General features: G+C 32.6%; 1 protein-coding gene across 1 annotated transcript in view; it reads right to left on the bottom strand.

Annotated features, from left to right (window-relative positions):
* LOC129229495 (chondroitin proteoglycan-2-like) overlaps positions 1-16,421 on the bottom strand; it is a 122,358-nt gene extending 105,937 nt beyond the window's left edge. The window contains exon 1 of the mRNA XM_054863812.1: positions 16,290-16,421. Within this exon, the coding sequence (XP_054719787.1) occupies positions 16,290-16,344 (55 nt within the window). The 5' untranslated portion in view covers positions 16,345-16,421. The remainder of the gene's footprint in view (positions 1-16,289) is intronic.
* Positions 16,422-19,597: the final 3,176 nt, after the last annotated feature.

The raw sequence follows: 19,597 nt of genomic DNA, 5'->3' as shown, positions 1-19,597 counted from the left end.
TGAAGGGTTTCTTCCTCATGAACCTGACATTGCTGTTTAAAAAAAAATAATAAAACGCAATTATATTGGTGCGTGCTTATTCCTTAGCTTTTTTGTATCATATGGGTATATTTTGCCACATAATTAAAATTAACTTAAACTAATGTGTTCATAGATGGTCATGTGAAAGTATGGAGGTGAAAGGGAAGCGCATGTGAAAGTTTTTTTTTTTTTTTCATTTCTTCATTTTTTCAAAAATTATTATCAAGTACCTGCACGATTGAATAGTTTTTTTTTTTTTTTTTTTGTCATGAAATTTTTTGAGATTTTTCTTCAAAATCTTACTAATATTATAAATGCGAAAGTTTGTCTGTATGGATGCATGGATGTATGGATGTTTGTTACTCTTTCACGCAAAAACTACTGAACGGATTTTGATGAAACTTTACAATAATATAGCTTATGCATCAGAATAACACATAGGGTAGTTTTCGTCCCATTATGGGGGGCAAAACCCCCTTTGGGGGCAATAAACACAATTTTTGTATAAATTCTCTAATATTGGGATGAAAAAATACTTGCACATATTTACATTACATGTCCATCGAAAGCTCTGATTTTTCTGCTGAAGATGGCACCTGTTCGAAATTTCTAAGTAGAATAAAAAACGATTTATGAGCTTTTTAGATCCATGTTCGAAGGCTTTCCTCAACTCAATACAGTATTTAGTGTATCATCTCAACTCCCTGTCGATAGCGACAATTGTTGTATTGTTGATTTTCTTTGCTTTTTGTGATTGTTCAAGGCTTTTCTCAAGTCAAATCTTGAAGTAAGATTTTTGCACAAGATTGGCAATTAATACATGATTTGGCTGATGATTTTCCATTTAAACGGAACTTTAATGTAATTAATGGTTTTTATTATTATTTATGCTGATTGAACACTTACTCATTATCCAAACAACCAGCAGATCGCCAAAATTTTTGCAGAAAGATTTCCGTAGCTGATGCATTTGGCAGTTTTTTCAACGTTGCTGTTTTTGAAGCCGAAGACTACGTCATAATGTTTCTCAGCTTTCACCATGTAAACAAAATATTGCCAATCAAAGAATTTTCAAAAGACTTTTTTTACTGTGTTAAATGATCCAACAACTAAATTAGGCATAATTTAATAAATTAAATATTGACCAAAAGTATCTCAGCACCTGGCGATAATATCTCTGTAACGAAATATCATATTACATCATATCGTATCGATCTGATATATCATTAATATCATATCGTTTTACAAAGTAAGGAAAGAAGAAGGGAGCATCATCGAAGGTATCCGAAAACGATTCCCGCAAATTCGGTAAAATCGCACCAAGAGCCACAATAATTGAAATTTACCGAAATAACTAAAGCAAGTATATGGGGATTACGAGCGCAGCTACTTTTTTTTAATCACTTCATACTTCATTAGCCATACAGAGAAGGTTTTAGACTCCATGTTAAAAAAAAGTATCAACAGATTAATCTTTTTAAACATGAGAAGATTAATTTCATGTTTTTTAAATTTGTATATGCTTAAATATTGTGCTTTCGTTTCTAAATCAATACTACTTTGTTCTTTATACTTATTGCTATTTTAGTTTTATGGGTAAGGAAGAAACTCGATTTTTAATCACGTCAAAAAGATGTGTTTTAAATTCTTTCACTTAAAACAGAAAACAAAAGCAAGTAACGATTTTTTCTAATAATTATTACTGACCCAGGCAACGCCGGGTATTTTTGCTAGTATCTTTATATTTTTAAAAGATGCGCTGGTGGGTCATTTTATTCGAATTTTATTTGTACTTTATTCCGAGAATTTTAAACTTCGGCCTTAAAAAAAAATACATTTACATGTAAGAAACTATTTGTATAAGTCATTCTAAAGAAAAACTTTTGCTTAAAACATACATACGTAAAAATACGTCGTTTTAGTACATGTACAAATCATTGTTTTTAAATACTGTAGAATGAGATGAGCTTAAAACGGCTTAAATGAATTATGCTCCACATGTTCGGGATAGTCACGATCCCTTAGAATTTTAAAAGGTGATATTCTCTGGATAAATTCAGTTTACTATATAAATAAATAAATAAAACTATTCTACTCCTGCATTTTTATTTATCATTTGCCCAATTTAGCTTTTGTTTTATCATCCATCCTAAATAATAATTTTAAGCAACAATGGCCAAAAATTTTATTTGTCATATGTGCCCAAAACACGAATAAGAGAAAATAACAGGTGAGTATGGTATGTTTTACTAAGATAACTTCAAGCAAAAAACCTTGAAAAATTCTCAAGTAACGGCAGTACTAGTTTTACCTTTTGGCAAAACTTTTAGAGCTATGAATGCTTATACTTCTGCTGCGGCAACTTCTTTATTATAGCAAGTACATATATTACTGCCTTTTTTGTGAAAAAAACATATTTTAAATTAACTAATGAGCTAAAATTAATTATTACAAACCATTATAAGAATATTCAAGTTAATTTATGACTATGTTTACATTTCTTCATTAAATTGAGATTTGTTTATTTTTTAAGCTATTTCTAAGGTAGATGATGGGGCACTTGTGAACACAACATCTATAGGAGAACATGTGAGTTGTTTAAATATACTTTCTGTAATATTAATATTAGTGTAGGATATGATAAGTGTTTCAATATTAGTAAATATTCATAAAATTATTATTTTTCTATAATCAGTTTCTAAAATTTTAGTTAATTATTATTATTACTTTATTTTAAAGTAATAAAATAAATATTGATTTATTTATTTTATTACTTTTAGTTTTTTTTTACTAAATAGCTGATCAACAGTTAAGTTTTTTTCCTTGTCTACCGAATGATCGGAACATAGACCAAACCTCTAAAATTTAACAGTGATAGGTTTACATATTTGGGGAAAAAATTTACTGGATGACATTATTACTATAAAAAGTAAACTGACAGAATATAGGTTACAAAGTGTTCAATGTAATTGGTATATATACGTAAGTATATATACCAATTTACGTGGTAGTATATACGTAAATTTTTCATATTAAATACTTTTTTTTTTTTTTTTTGAAATATTATGCTTGTCCTGCATTTTTAATAGTGTTGATATGTGATCCAGGTTTGCTCAGATACGTTCCTCCTCCCCCCCCCCTTTGGAGAACATTTGTACAGTTGAAAATAACTTTTCAAAATAACATAGAGTAAAAACTTTTTTTTTTTTTTTTTTTTGAATTTCAAAAAATTCTATGACACAACGAAAAGACATTGAATCACGCATTAATTTTTGCTTCCAAAATTTGATATTATTTCTTTTAAAAATAAAGAAATTAAAAAAATTACCACATGTTTCTCGTTCCCGTACTTATTTCTACTTCCCTAGTTATGGACACAGTACCTTGAAAAGATTTTTTAGCATCCTTACTTTGGGTTAAAATGTACCTATATGATACAAAAAAGCTAAAGAATGAGCACGTACAGATGTAACTACAATCTGTTATTTAAAAAAAAAACAGCAACAATCTCAGGTCCTTAAGAAAGAAACCCTTTAAAAACTTAGAAAAATCACTATTGGTGACTGAGAAGCCTTACAACAATAAATTACACTCAAGATTTAAAAAAAAAACTTATGTTTTGAAAAAATGTGGTCGGGGTGTTCTTGAAAGATTCTATTTTGAGAACACACTATTGGTGTTCCTGGAATATCGGTGACGAACTTGATATCGGCAATACATGACCATTACTGGTTGCGTGCCCGTAAATAATCATTCACCATATATGCAAAAACATCCGATACATATCAAAATACGGGTATTTTTGATCTTTTGGAAAACATCATGATATTTCTAACATATAACCCAAGCTCCGCTAACTACATTAAAAAAAACAAGAAGTTCTGTCTAGAACTAGACGAGCCTACTTTCCCGTATACCCATACTACTTTCTAGTACCTGATCAATATTCTCAAAAATAGCTAAAATCACAAGTTGTTTCAAACATATTTTTGCTAATTTCTAGGAATAAAGTATTCCTCACACATCTAAAAAAATTAGATGCGTAAAAAAAAATGAAGAAGAAAAAAAAAAGAAGAAAAAAAAACAGCACTTTTTAAACAAAGCAGCTAATACACATTTTTCATTTTAAAAAAATTCTTTAACAGCTTTCAAAACGAAAAAATAATAATTAAAATTAATAAGCTTATTAAAATAAATACATCATATCAAAAAAAATTCGTTTTTTTCCCCTGTTGCCAAAAATAATTTTTTAAATGAATTAATGCAATTACCAAAATAAATAAAAACAATAAAATGTTATCCCAAAGAAATTCGGAACTCCAGCGCTCGAATACGCTACCTTGCGGTGATTTACAAAACAGCTGCTGAAACTAAAACATTGCCACGTTGCGTTCCACGTGTGTCTGTTGATGTAAACACAGGCAGTTTGTTCTGAGTATTTATTAACGCAATCGATGTGTCTTAGTTTGCTTTCAGCTACAGAAATTAATTCGTCCCTTAGTAGTATTCTCGAGCTTCTCAAAATAATGTTAGTTTTCTTTATTTCTTTCAAAAAAGTATTAAATGGTGGAAGCGTAAACAAGAAAACTCTGGATTAACAAAATTGAATAACGTTATACCAGGTAAATTTTTTTATTGTTTTGTATGAATTTGTAAGAATATGAGTTTTTTTTAATCTTAAATTAATTTAACTAATCATATTTTACAGCAGCATTTAGTTGGAATGGATAGTATGCAAAATATTTTCTTGAATTTATTATCGTAGAACAAAATGAAAAATGTTTAACCGAGAAAGAATTTACTTTATTCCTTTTATTTACAGCTGAAAGGTTTCGCCAAATTTGTTTAGGGTTATAGTTTTAGTATTGTGCGAGCAAAGTAGCCTTGACGAGATTTCGCGTTTTTAGTTAAACCATTTTTAATTTTTATCATGAGTGGAATAAAATGATAGTAAGATTACAGAATTCGATAAGTAAAAAGAAATAATGGTCAATCAACTGAAAAGAAAACTACCACCATATATAAACTGTGAGTACACATTTTATTTATTTTGTTCTGAGTGAATTTGAATAAATATCAGTTTTTCAGTTCGATGAAAAAAAAAAAAAAACGAACTTAACAACATTGACTGGACACTTTTCCGTAACCTAATTCCACATAAATGATTTAAATAACCTTTGTTACTACAGTATCCTACTGAAATAGACAGTATGCAAATAAATTTTATTGAAAATATTTATCGCAGAACAGATTGAAAAATCCAGAAAGAGCGTTAAGAATTTGAACAATAAAAAATAAAAGTTCGCCAAAAATCTGTTTATAGGGTTATGGTTTTAAAATTGTGTGAAAGAATAATGTATCTTGACAAGATTTCGCATATCAGGTAAATCATTTCCATGACGAATGAATTAAATGCATGATTTCATTGGATATCCAATCATATAGTCATAGAAATAAATTATCTAGTGTTAAACGTTACTCTTGACAGTCTGCCACGTATGTGCACTATGTGACAAAAATGACAACAAATGCCGGAAATGTCCCAAAACTGAACTTAATATGTACTAATGTATAGAAAAAACGGTACAAAATGAAAATGCCGTTCGAAGCGAACCAAAAATTTATGAATTCCGAATTCAACATCGTGAAAATGGCTCCTTCAGAACAACTTACTGTGTGTTCTGCATTAATTGTTTACTTTCGTAATACTTTTTGGTTTCTAATCTCTTTCTATATGGGTCAGAATAACCAAAAGACTTTGAAAAATCTTTTCAAATGAATAATGCGAAAAAATCATACATACGAACAAAAATCACAACACTTTTAGCATTTTCTTCGTTACCACATGCGTTTGTTTTAGTTTTTAAGTCGGCCATTAGACAGTGACTGCAGAGCCCCCTATAGTTCGTTGGAGTTGCGAATACTTTTCATTGTCAAAAAAAAAAAAAAAAAAAAATCGTCTGCGCATATTATTATGTAGAAAACTGAATACCTAAATTAAAACTTTAGCGTGAAAATAAAAACAAATCATATCAACAATAATTATTTCACAGTGAAAACCATAGCTGCGGAGTAGGAGTCGGAGTCAATCTCATTTTGGGATAAAGGAGTCGGAGACGAATATCCAAGTATCGGAGTCAGTCATTTGTCCTCCGTGTATAAATTTTTGCCAAAGCTACGAAGTCAGAGTCGAAGTCGGGGAGTCGGAGTCCGATTAATTGTCGGGCACAGGAATCGGAGTCGGAGTCAGGTGCCTCTAAATTCTCGGAGTTGGAGTCTGGAGCTTGTCGTCAAGAGATATTTCCAACAAAATGTGTTTGAAATAAATCCGCCTTCAAGTACGGAATCTACATTGACTTTCAGTTCCCCCGTAGGCGCTAATGTTAAGTTTTTTTTGAACTGTTCAAACTTGAACAAAAAATAGTTCAAATAAAAAAGTGAAATATGGGAATGAGGTGTTCTCGCCGAGATCTTTTGAACAAAAAAAAAGTTTGTTCGAATCGGACTATTCATTCGAAAGTTATTAGGGGGGGGGGGGACAGACAGACAGACCGACAGACAGACAGACCGACAGACATTTTTCCCCATCTCAATACCCTACTTTCCAATTTTTAATTTTTCGATATTTATTTAATTATTTTATTTATTTTTGATTTTTTTTTTTTTTTTTTTTTTTGTTTTGTTTTGTTTTTCGCGACATTTTTGAGATGCATTAAGCCTTCTTTCATGCTTTTTTCTTCTTTTTCTGACTTTTACTGGGAAAGTAGGCTAAAAATTGTCATTTTATAGTTAGCATAATGAAAAGTCTCGTAAAGCCCTTTCATTAAAGTACTTTTTTTAAGAATACATTATAATTGAAAGCATAACAGGAAAAAAAAGTATTTTATTCATATTCGCTGTCCTGATCTACACGCTGTTCCATTACAAAGTTTCTAAATTGCTGTAACCGGCAAAATATAATTTTTAAATGTGCCACTTTCCTATCAACAGAGCGGTATTTCGTAATCAATCGCCTACCAAAAACGAACTATTAAATACTGTAAAAATCACTATTATTTTCGCGAGTCTCCAATTTTCCCGATTTTCATGAACCAGTTGTAATCGCGAACATTTAACCCTCCCGAAATATTTTTCATCATTAGTTCTTTATGTTCATATAAAATTCGTGAAATTTTCAGCTCGCAAAATCACCGATTTCTTCATTTTCACGAAAATTACGGCTCGCGAAAATTAATGCTTTACAGTACCTAATCAACTTTTAAATAGCCCTCTGCCATGTCAGTCTTTATAGTTCATATTTTCACTTAAATTTTGATTGTATATTTTAATTATTTACGCTTTATCACTGCAATAACTTTACATAAGAAGATCAGAACTAAATCGTAGTTATTTTTTAAACGTGGCATAATTATAGAATACAGATCTTCAATACTTTTTTTAATTTAAAAAAAAAGCCCTGGTATTGCAGGTTACTACATAATTATAATTTTTTTCAGTTACACCAATTTAATCATTTGGATCACAATCTATTGTCCTCAAAAAAGCATTTTTTAAACCATTTTTTGTGTAATATCACTTTTTTAAGTTTATATTTTCACTTAAATTTTGATTGTACGTCTTAAATACTTACGCTTATCACTGCAATAACTTTACATGAGAAGATCAGAACTAAGGCTTAGGCGTTGGATATTTTTTTTTAGACGTGACATAATTATAGAATACAGAGCACAAAATATGTTTTTATCTCAAAAAAAACCCTGGTACTGCAGGTTACAACGTAATTATAAATTTTCTTCGGATACATAATTCTTTTATGCAGGTAATGACCTATTGTCTACAAAAAGGCTTCCTTTTCTGTACCAACTTTTGTTTCGTACCCGTTCTTATAAGCTCATATATTCACTTAAAATTCGATTGTGCGCCTTAAATATTATCTCTTATCACTGCAATAGATTTACATAAACAGAGCAGAAGTAAGAGTTCGCACGATCTGACATAACTTAATTTTCAAACGTGCCTAAACTACAGATTTCAGGGCGTCAAGTTTCTTTTTCTTTTTAATATAACAAGCAAAAACTTAGTATGTAAAAAATATATAAACTCATATAAATAACGATCTGGTCTGAGATCTACAGTTATAAATATTCACTGCAACAACAAATACTCGGATTAGCGTCTTATAAGTTTATTTCAACATATATTTAGTTCCGAAAGCGCTAGAATTTTCCCAACCTTTTTACCTTTACGCTTATCACTGCAATAACTTTACATGAGAAGATCAGAGCTATAGGGGTTGGATATTTGCAACCTTGCATGCATAATGTTTTTCATGATACCTTTGTACTTTATTAAAATAGATAAAATCATTTATTGGATTATCTTCAAAATCCTTATTTTACAGTTTGTACCAAAGTACATTTGTTTCTTTTCAACATTTTTTTTTTTAAGCCGATGACTGAGTAACCCACGTGTTTCAACAATTAAACTCGTGCATGATAATTTGATAATGTGTTTTGGTAATGTATGACATGCAGGGAAAGGCTTTATTGTGACAAGGAAGTACTCGATCCGGTAACTTAACTGTTTTACTCGTAAAACTTTCATTTCAGAGGAATGAAGAAACGAAAGCAATGAAAGCTATCTACTGGAGTTTAAGGTTAATTCACTGGAGTTATGGTTAAAATTTCAACTATCAAAATACCATCAAACAGGCAATTGCTTCGTTCAAATGTAAAAGAAATTTTCACCCGTCATACCTTGACGGGCTGTTTTCTAGTATATATTATAGTGAGCAATGCCATGTGAAAAAAAAAAAAAAACTAGTTCTCTGAGGATGAAATCAAAGATTGCAGGAAAAGTAGATAAGTGTACTATTTTGATTATTTTAACATGCAGAATGTTTGAAATGTTTTATTTTAAAAAACAACAAAATATTCAAATATAATATTTTAAAATATCCCATTACACTTTTTTCCCCATTTTCTATTATGCTAAATTTGTCGGCTGGGTGGAGTAGTGGTGAAGTATTGACCTCATGCGACTTGTTCCCCGGTTCTGATCCGAGTTCTAATTTATTCTTAAGAAAAAAAATTGTTCATGTCAAATTTCAGAATGAAACAAAGCAAAAACAGTGGAGATTGAAACTACTATTCAACAAACAAAACCACTGTTTAATAGGAAATATCTAACATTGCTGAAGAAACTTATGCTTTTGAATCGGTCTTGATAAAGAATTCAGTGAAAACTAAGAAAATAAATTAAAAACACATTTAAAATTTAACGAATATGCTTCAAATGAGGAACAAAATTGGTGTTTCCGAATTATAAACTGTAAAAATATTTCAAAATTGACTCCACTAATTAGCTGAAATTACTGGTTTGTAAAGAAAAGAAACAAACAAAAAAAAGAACATTAATTTTCGAATTTCAACAGTGTTTTTGGAAAAGAAAAGCGTCCAATAAGCTCAATAGTAGTTTTAAAAGTTTGTGTGGGCATTTTTTTTTATAATGTGGGAACGTAACACTTCTCCCAAGTCATTTTTTCTTAAACTTTCGTTATTAATAATTGGCTTACTTTATAGCTAAAAGCCATATGTTTTAGTGCAGCGGCATAAACAATAAGTAAAATCAATATCATACGCTTCTGTGTAAAGTCATATTAAAGGAGACTTTACCCTGAATCAAGTCTCCTCGGTTTGAAAGGGTCAAGAATCACCAAATAAACTTTTCAAACAAAATTGAAGTATGTTGGGCTATTCGAGATATTCCCATCCATTACCGCTTTCATAAGGGCAATAAAATATTTTATTTACTTACTAGTGATACCCGCACGGCTTTGCCCGTAATAGAAAAATCATAAGGTCTTTTGGTTCGCCTGTATATTTGCAAATAATTTATGGTGAATTTTCTCGCCAGTTGGCTTGTACCCATCTTACGGTTCCACGTTATGATAATTTCGTATCTCGCCAATTGGCTTGTGCCCATGTTACGGTTCCACGATATGATAATTTCGTAATTTACTCGTCCATCTTATGATATTTCTTTTCTTAAAATTGGAATAGAAGAAGAACCACATCGAATTTTCGAAAAATCGCTTCGAGGTGCACACCCCTATGCTACATACTAACTTTGTGCCAAATTTCATGAAAATCGGCCGAACGGTCTAGGCGCTATGCGCGTCACAGACATCCTACAGACATCCAGACATCCTCCGGACAGAGAGACTTTCAGCTTTATTATTAGTAAAGATTCTACTTTAAATGTTACTCACGTAGCAACATATATACGTGATGTAAAAGTGACACTAACAATAGTTCACATCTTTCCAAAATATGCACTATTAGAATATTCTCACATACATTACTCTCGCCTAAGTTACTGTTATTATTCATGGAAGGGAGGCAGATAAATAGAGCTAAGAGAGACTAAACTAAACATTATTGTAGTTATAAAAAATTTATACAGGCAATTCATTTAGAGGAATCAAGGAGGACCAATACAGCCTTGGCAGAGGCTTGGGAAAAAACTTATTTTACATATAAGGGGGTTAATTTTTGGTGCTTTCCGATAAATTTTGTCCTTTTTTAGAGAATGAGCCTTTCACACTTTTTTTCTTCAGGAATTTATGTGTTGACGTTGTAAATATCTGTAGCGATTGAGGTTACATTATCGATACTTTTGATTAGAATAAAGAGAAGTGGAAATTATCATTTCCCTGTACGTTGTTATCCTTCTTCATTTATTTAGTCGAAAAAGAACTGCCGGGCTAAGCACAAAAGTCGTAATTAAGTCAAGCAGTCTTCTTTTCAAAATTCAGTTGCTGTCACCATGTGATTCTTTGTCACATATTTTACCTAAATACAATGTTTTATGGTTATTTGTGAATGAGAAATATTTTTTAAGAAATTTTGAAAAAAAAAGAAATAGAACCGACTTCAAAATTGCTCTAAAAAGTGAAAAATAATTTTATTCTTTAAACACCATCTATAATACTTTTAAACAAATTTTTTTGAAGTTGGCGCAAAAACAAAAAGTGAAATCCAGTGTAACGATGCTTCGTTCATACTTTTTTCACAAAATCATCCAAAGTTAGGAACGAAACATTTATATCGTTACTCAAATATGCTGTTATCAATGCATAATGTATGTGGTAGTGAAGAAACTAGGGCTGGTTAAATTTATAGTTGTAGTTGAGTTATGGCTGTGAATGATCTTATCTATCGTTTTTGCGCCAACTTCAAAAATTTTGTTTAAAAGTATTGTCGATGGTGTTTAAAGAATAAAATTATTTTTAACTTTTTAGAGCAATTTTAAAGTCGGTTCTTTTTTTTTCAAAATTTTTTTATTTCATTCTTTTTAGTGTAAATGTAGATGTTTCAGTAAAAGTAAGAAGTTACCTAGTAAGAAGTTCGTCTCTATATCACTGTTTTGCTTCAGAGAAGCCTTCATTCAAAATCATCATTACAATTACTATTAATGTTACTGTTATATGGCACCAAACTTTTATAACAATAGGTTTTATATTTAACTAGCAAAAATACCCGGCGTTGCCTGGGTTAGCAATAATTATGAGAAATAATCGTTACTTGCATTTGTTTTCTGTTTTAAGTGAAAGAACTTAAAACATACCTTTTCGACGTTAGTTGAAATCTAACTTCTTCCTTACTCATAAAACTAAAGTAGCAGTAAGTAAAAAGAGCAAAATAGTATTCATTTAGAAACGAAAACACGAAATTTAAGCGTATACAAATTTGAAAAATTTCCGAAACATGAAATTAAACTTCACATGTTTAAAAAGATTTATCAGTTAATACTTATTTTTTTTTTACCTTCTCTGTATGTCTATTGAAGGACGAATGATTAAAAAATGTAGCTGCGTGCCCGTGATCCCCTTTAACTTGCTTTAGTTATTTTGGAAAATTTCAATTATTGTGGGTTCTTGGTGCGATATAAAATGTTACCGACTTTGCGGGAATCGTTTTGGGATGCCTTGGATAACGCTCCCCCTCCTTACTTTGTAAAACGGTATGTTACTAATTTTTGTTAAAGAGATACTGTCGCCATATGCTAAGATACTTTTAGTCACCATAAAATGGCTCTAAACAATTTCATCCGAAATGTTTCCAAAATAAGTAGTAAAATTTGGCGATGGTTTGAATTTGTGCGCAAAGTCACATTAATGGAAGCTTTTGTTCTGTTTATGGATTTGTCTAATTTAGTTGCTGGATTATTTTACAGTAAAAAAAGTTTTTAAAGATTCTTTGATTGACGATATTTTGTTTACATGGTGAAAGCTGACAAACATTATTACGTAGTCTTTGAATTCAAAAACCGCGAACAGTTGAAGAAACTGCCAAATGCATTCGCTACTGAAATCTTTCTGCATAAATTTTGGCGAGGTTCCTGCTGTTAGATTGGATAATGATTAAGTGTCCAATCAGCACAAATAATAAAAAAAACCATTAGTTACACTAAAGTTCCGTTTAAATGGAAAATAATCAGCCAAATCTAGTTATTATTAGCCAATCTTGGGGAAAAAACGTTACTTTAAGATTTGACTTGAGAAAAGCCTCACATGTGAGGCAGTCAGACGAAACATAAAAATATTCAACAATTCTAGCTATCAACTGAGAGTTGAGATGATACACTAAATAATTAATTGGGTTGAGGAGAGCCTTCGAACATGGAACAAAAAAAAATCATATCTCGTTTTTCATACAACTTAGAACTTTCTAACAGATGCCATCTTCAGCAGAAAAATAAGCGCTTTCAATGGACACATAATTTTAACATGTGCACATATTTTTTCACCGTCATATTGGGGCATTTATGCGAAAATTTGGACATATTAGAATAAAAAAAGGAACTAACAATCGGATTTTTTTTGAACTGGTCTACAAACCTCCCCAGTACCAAAAAGAACAAACGGTGAAAGTTTCAGCCAAATCTGCCGGGTAGTTTCTGAGATCTTAGGGAACAAATTTACCAAACTCCATTTTTATATATTAAGAAGATATCATTTAATAGGGAAATTACATGAAATTTCCTTTTTTTTTGCCCATAACTTTTTGTCTTAGGAACAAATATGGTCAAACAAAGTAATGGGACCTAAGTTGAGCCAGCCCCTATCCATTAAAAAAAGAATCATCAAAATCCGTTCACTAGGTGAGACGCTGTGAGTGGACAAACAAAAAAAAAAAACATACATACGGTATGAACTGATAAGCGCCTCCTTTTTGAAGTCGGTTGAAAATTCTGAAAAGTTGCGTCCATATCAAATGCATGGAGTCACACAACTTTAAACGGCAATTTCTCATTTTTAACTCAGATGCAGATACGACTTCCGCGCATAGCACGACAGTATACCTAATAGTTAAAAATACATGTACAGCAGCTTTTTGAAAAAAAATGAAGACATGTTTTGGGGTTACAAAGCATGAAAGAGATGTGAGTCTACTGGTGTAAAGGCATCCAGCATGAGATTTCCGACTCTTTTGTCAGATGTCTTGACATCCATTAGCTCACATATTTTTGCTTCGAAAAAGGCGTTCTACAGTGCTGGCCAAATTATTAAACTAAAGAGATTTTTTGTTTTGTTTTTTTTTTGTACACTATTTGTACTAAAATACTATTTATTTTACTGTTAAAGTACAGTACATAGTGTACACTGATTATTACGTTATTTTAGCATAATTTAATGTTTGCAGGTGGCAGCACTGTCTGCTTTGTTTATGTTCCTTGTTTATCTACTTACCAGGAACATAACCTCAATCAGCTTAAACAGTTCACTAGTTCTTTTTATTAGTGTGTTCCAGGCCCGTGTCCAGATTTACATAAAGGGAGGGGTTTTAATCTTACCTGTGGGGGGGGGGGATTCAAACCTCAACACAACCTTTAGTTTTACGACAAATTGTCGATCCCAGTATAGCGTTTATGAACCTGTAAGTACTGCTGTACCTCCCCCTCCCTCTTCCCCTAGAAGGATAATTCTGGCTGCACAAGTGACCAAAGTATTCCTTCATTTTGCAAGTTCACTTTTTTCAAACCTTGTTTGTTATTTTTAATTAAATCTGTTTACTATGCGGTTTATTGCAACAAGTATTAAAAACTCTCCACAAATTCTTTTATAATGTAGACTGTTTATCAGATTTTATGTTTTGAAATAATACTTAATTCGTCGTAAACTAAACAAGAACGAGCTTATTGTAGATGCAAATTACATTACTAAACACAATTACTAATACATGTTCATAGCTGTAACATATGCCAAATTTATCATTACCTCCGTACAATAAGCAATATTAATGATTTGTATTGGTAGATCATTCAGCGGTTCTACCACTACAGTTTTTTCAAAATATTATTTCAGTCGGTAAAGTTTTAACAATTGTAAATTACATAACATTTGAATGTTATGTAAAACTTTTTAAGTTAAAAAAGAAGAAAGAAATGCAAGCGTTTAAGTCCAACTAAGTTGAATTAGAGAAAAAAAATTACAGAATTACTGAGTTAAATTACAGAAAAACTTCACAGAAAAAGGGGGGAAAAAACGCTAAACGCAGACTTTCACATTAAAGTTAATTTAAGTCAATAATTTTCTTCATTTGACAAAAGATTTTTTCCCCAATGGGAGGGGTTTAACCCCTAAAACCCTCCCCTTGGACACGGCTCTGGTGTGTTCTGTTATATTTAAAGTTAGTTTCAGGTAATTAGTTAGTATGTGTATGTGAGCATATATAATAGTGAGTATAAACAATTTTTACCTCCTTTTTTTAAAAAGTTAAGAAATGGTGTAAACCTTGTGAAAAGTATGCCAAAAAAACTTAAAATGCTCATCAAGAACAAGGGAATGCATACTAAATATTAGATAATTATTTCACTGTTCGTTAATGTGTCTATAGTTATGTAATCAATAAAGAATTTGCTTTTAAAACAGTCTTAGTCTAATAATTTGGCCAGCACTGTATGTAACCATAAAAGCACATGCATGCAGTGTTTTGCAAATTTCAGCCTTTTTAACGTTGCTGTACATATTTTTTACTCTATCTCAAACGGTAGTGATCGGCACGCACAAAAGTTTGTACGTAACCAGAATTTAATTTCGGAGTTAAATGCGGGACCGCTACAGTCTTCACCAGAAAAATTTTAAACACTTTTAAAAGTAGATTGCTTCGCACATTGAAAATCGGAAATTCTGCTCAAAAACTTAATCAATTATTTTTTACGCTTTGTATAAGTTAAAGTTTAGCATAATGTACAAAGCAATATAACATTTTAAAATTTTACAATTTAATATTTTGTTACTTTTTTAAAATTCAAAATGTCTAAAATTCTTGATGTCAAAAAACAAAACAGCACGCTTTTATTCTTTCCCAGCCACCTTCATCTTTAGAATGTAACTTTTTCATGGAATTGATCACTTTTATAGTCCTCCCCGTTTTCGTATATTTTACTCCTCCAAAATGACTTTCATTCCCCCAAAAATATATCAAGGAGTTCTTTCACGCCTTAAAAAAAACGTGCAATATCTCAGGCCTTCTACACTTATATCCATTAATAAAAAAATTTGAGTTCCGTCTAATAAAATGTAAAACTTTTAATGAATTGCAAAAGGAGTGTAGAAGCAAGGCCATTAAAATTAGCTTTGTAGGTAGAAAATTAAAATGATTGTTTCATCATAACATACTAAAGCTCTCTATGATTAATAAACTACACAAAATATTATCTTTACTCATAATACAGCTCAAAGTCTCTCTGTCCGGCTGTCTGGATCTCTGTGACGCGCATAGCGCCTAGACCGTACGATCGATTCTCATGAAATTTGGCAAAGTTAGTTTGTAGCATGGGGGTGTGCACCTCGAAGCGATTTTTCGAAAATTCGATTTTGTTCTTTTTCTATTCCAATTTTAAGAACATTTTCTCAAGCAAAATTATCATAAGATGGACGAGTAAATTACCAAGTTACCATAACGTGGAACCGTAACATGGAAAAGTGAATTGGCGAGAAATGCACTATAAATTATTTGTAAATATAGTTTCTACTACGAGCAAAGCCGTGCGGTACCACTAGTTTTACATAAGTTATGTATTATTTATTGTCATAATGTCGAGGCATGAAATTTTGCCAATGAATTATTAAACACAAATACTGTTCTTCCTATTTTTCTACTAACATGGACTTGAAAATTGAAAAACAAAACACAGAGACCAACAACGCAATGTTAAATCTATGAAGACAATAAAATAAATAAATGACCTAGAGTACTCACCGACATGATAAACTATTCCAACTATAAATATTCCGATGATTATCAGCATCTTCATTTTTTCATATAACGCCACTGAAAACGCCACTCGCAATGTCAGTGGCGCAGGAGCACTGCGTCCAAAAAAAAAGCTACTTTTCCTCAAATCTTCTAAAGACCGAGTGACCAAGTGACTTCCTCTCGAAGGGAGAACGGGTGAAAGTGAAGAGCGGGAAAACACAACAGCAGCTCTTCGAAACTCGGGGCTGGAAGGGGTCCCAATCGCTGGAGGTCAAGCGATGGGATGGCCACCCGGTCACGTGACGCGGCCGCACTTTCGCTGTCTGTCGTTTGCCGGGGGGCGTGGCCAGTGCGCGAGGCAGCGGTGCGCGGAGGACCTTGTGAAGGTCTGGCTGGTTCTGAAAGGGAAAGTTTTCCGATGACAAACGAAGGGTTGCTGTCTTCTCTCGAGCAGGCGCAACGTTCGAAATCTATTAGCTTTCGAATCACGCTTTCACTACCGAGTAAAGAATTCGATTTTCTGAAGCGTTGAGAATGGATGTAGATTTGTTTCTTTACTTTTGATCGACCATCGCATCGATAACAATTATCGGAATGGGAAAAAAACGTTCACTTGTGAGCCGAGCTCATTCATAGTTTGAGGATGGTATTTTTCATCTGTTGAGTGTTTCAAAGGAACGTGGCATCAATGCGAAAGTGGCACAACTATATTCATCTCTTAAAATCTCATTTATAAAAGCGAGATGTTGTCTTTGCAGGTAGAGACACCACTAGAGCATTCAGAAGTGAACTTCTTGGGGGGGGGGGGGGTGAATTGATCCAAAAAATTCTTACATGAAAATAAATTATTGGATTGGGATTGGCAGTGATAATAAAACCAAGGTCTCTGGGAGGAGTTTTAATCTTAATATAATTTTACTAACACACCATTGTGTGAAGTTTTTGGAAATGAGAGTATTAATTCGGTGCAAAAAAGAAAATTTTCTCTCTCTCTCTATCTATCTATCTATCTGTCTATCTCTATCTATTTCTATCTATATCTCTATCTAACTCTCTATCCATCTATCTATCTATCTCTGTCTCTATCTCTCGTTTTCGTAATTTCTAAAAATAGCCTATCGCATACCGGCGAGGAAAGTGACACAACTCAAAGAGCGGGAAAAGCGTACTAGCTATTGATTTAAAATCTAAATTCAGTGGCGTAGTGAGCATGGGGGACACCTGGGGCAGTAATGTGTGGTGTCGCCCCCCCCCCCCCCGTACAAACATTAAAAAAAGAAGGTTTTAATAATCTATGTAAACATGAAAACATGAAATTCATACAAATTTCAGAAACAACTACATATGTGTAATAACGAAGTTTTAGGTGGGATAATGCACAAAAGACAAATAAAAATTATGAAAGCTTTTTATGTAACTTGCCTTAGACGCAAATCTGCAGGCCTTCGAGAGGTCAAAAAAGTAAGGGGTGTATGAAATGGATGACAATTTATCTATTTCAAACGTGTCCCAAACACAGGGAAAGGAAATGGGGTTTAGTTTTTTGGTATACGAGAAAGTTACTATTTGGTTTAGGTATTGATAATATGAACCCAATCCTGAGTATAGTATTCACACCATGATGTGGGATGGGAGGAAGGGTATCCGGGGTTCCCCCCCCCCCAGACAATTTTTATATTTGTAGCCTTGAAAATGCATTTTAGCTTCAAATTTTTCAAAAACATAAAATTCCACTTTGAATGTCACTCCTCAGACGGGTGACACCCAGTGGTGTGCACCCCCCCCCCCTCCCCTCCTGTCCTTCGTAGCGTCGCCACTGCTAAATTTCATGCTCTTTCTCGCCACAAAACTCGCACAAAGTTAGGATAAATAACTGGAGAGTGGGGGCTAAAAACTACATGTATATAATCGATTGCGACACATCATTAAAATTTCATAATTTAGAAGGAATATTTTGGAACTTCAAGCATGCATTATAAATATAGACAACAAACACTAACCAGCAAACATCAAATTACAAATTTTTTACACGTATTGTAATGTTTGAACTAAATCGCTTGATACTGTTGTCTAAAACCTTGATTTTCCCCCAATGCTGCGTTTTTTTTTTTTTTTTTCCCTTTGAATTGTGTCACTTTCCTTACCGGGGTGAGATACATATGCAAAGATATTTTAAACGCCTGAAGAACCATATTTCATGGGACTAGTGGAAACATCCCTCAGAAATTGAGTCGAGCGTATTCTCACGCTTTGAATTTTTAAAAAAAGTTTAGCATCATTGAGAACTAAAGGAATTTGAAAAGTATTACACTTGAATGTTTATTTTTTTAATGAAAAATGTTAATCATCTTAAATGCTAAAAATCATGCTGTGCTGCATTCAGACGGAAGTGATAGCAGAAGTAAACAAAGCGTGATTGTCGCCAGAGTTTGCCGTTTTCATGAATTACTTGTTGGATTGACGATTTCGCCTATCTGATTGGCGCTGTTTTCGATCATCCCAGCCTTAAGAAGACAACGGTATCGCCAAGAGTCCTGTTCAGGGCCATATTAAGGCATGGGCACATAGGCCACGGGCCCAGGGTACCAACACTAGGGGGGCACAAAATCTGTAGGTAAAGTTTTGATTTTAGACTCATTCCATATCGCACTATAGCAAGATGTAAATATTAAATCCCGAAAAAAAAATCCATTAAACAATTTAATCTCTTTCGCAAATTCCAAAAAACCACTCCAAGTTTGTTCTATATTTCCAACACTATTAAAAGTTACACCACATATAATTTTGATATTAATGGCTTACTGTAACTGCCAAAGTTTGACGACATCAGTAGTGTAAAAAGGCCGGTTTCGCTGCAGCAGGCGCAGCTGCGCAGCCGGCTGCGCCTGTGACCTCGCCTGGTTGCGCCTGCCGATCCCCCTCCCGACCTTGGGGTTGACCTTGGGGTTGCGCCTGAATCTTGAAGAAGATGACCACCGCGTTTTCGCCCTTCCTCGTTTTCGCTCGCGAAAGGTTACGAATAGTTTTCGCGCGTTTTTGAATATTTTCCCGCGTTTTCGGACTTAGAATATTTTGAACTTGTTGTCATGACAACCAGAGTTTTTAGTTTTCGGTTGGCAACACCTGTTGCTATGCTTTAACTTATGCGGTGTTTAACGTTCATGGCGCCATCTATTGAGAGGTTTATTTTTATTTTTTTATTTCTACGAATTTAATTATTTTTATTTTTACAGAGTGTTGAAGTTGGGAATCGAACACCCAAACTTTGAGTTAGCAAAAACGTATGCTAACCACTATGCTATATTTTTCAT

This window comes from Uloborus diversus, chromosome 9 (genome assembly GCF_026930045.1).
Source record: "Uloborus diversus isolate 005 chromosome 9, Udiv.v.3.1, whole genome shotgun sequence".
NCBI classification, from domain to species: Eukaryota; Metazoa; Arthropoda; class Arachnida; order Araneae; family Uloboridae; genus Uloborus; species Uloborus diversus.
This window is presented reverse-complemented; position numbering and strand designations above follow the sequence as displayed.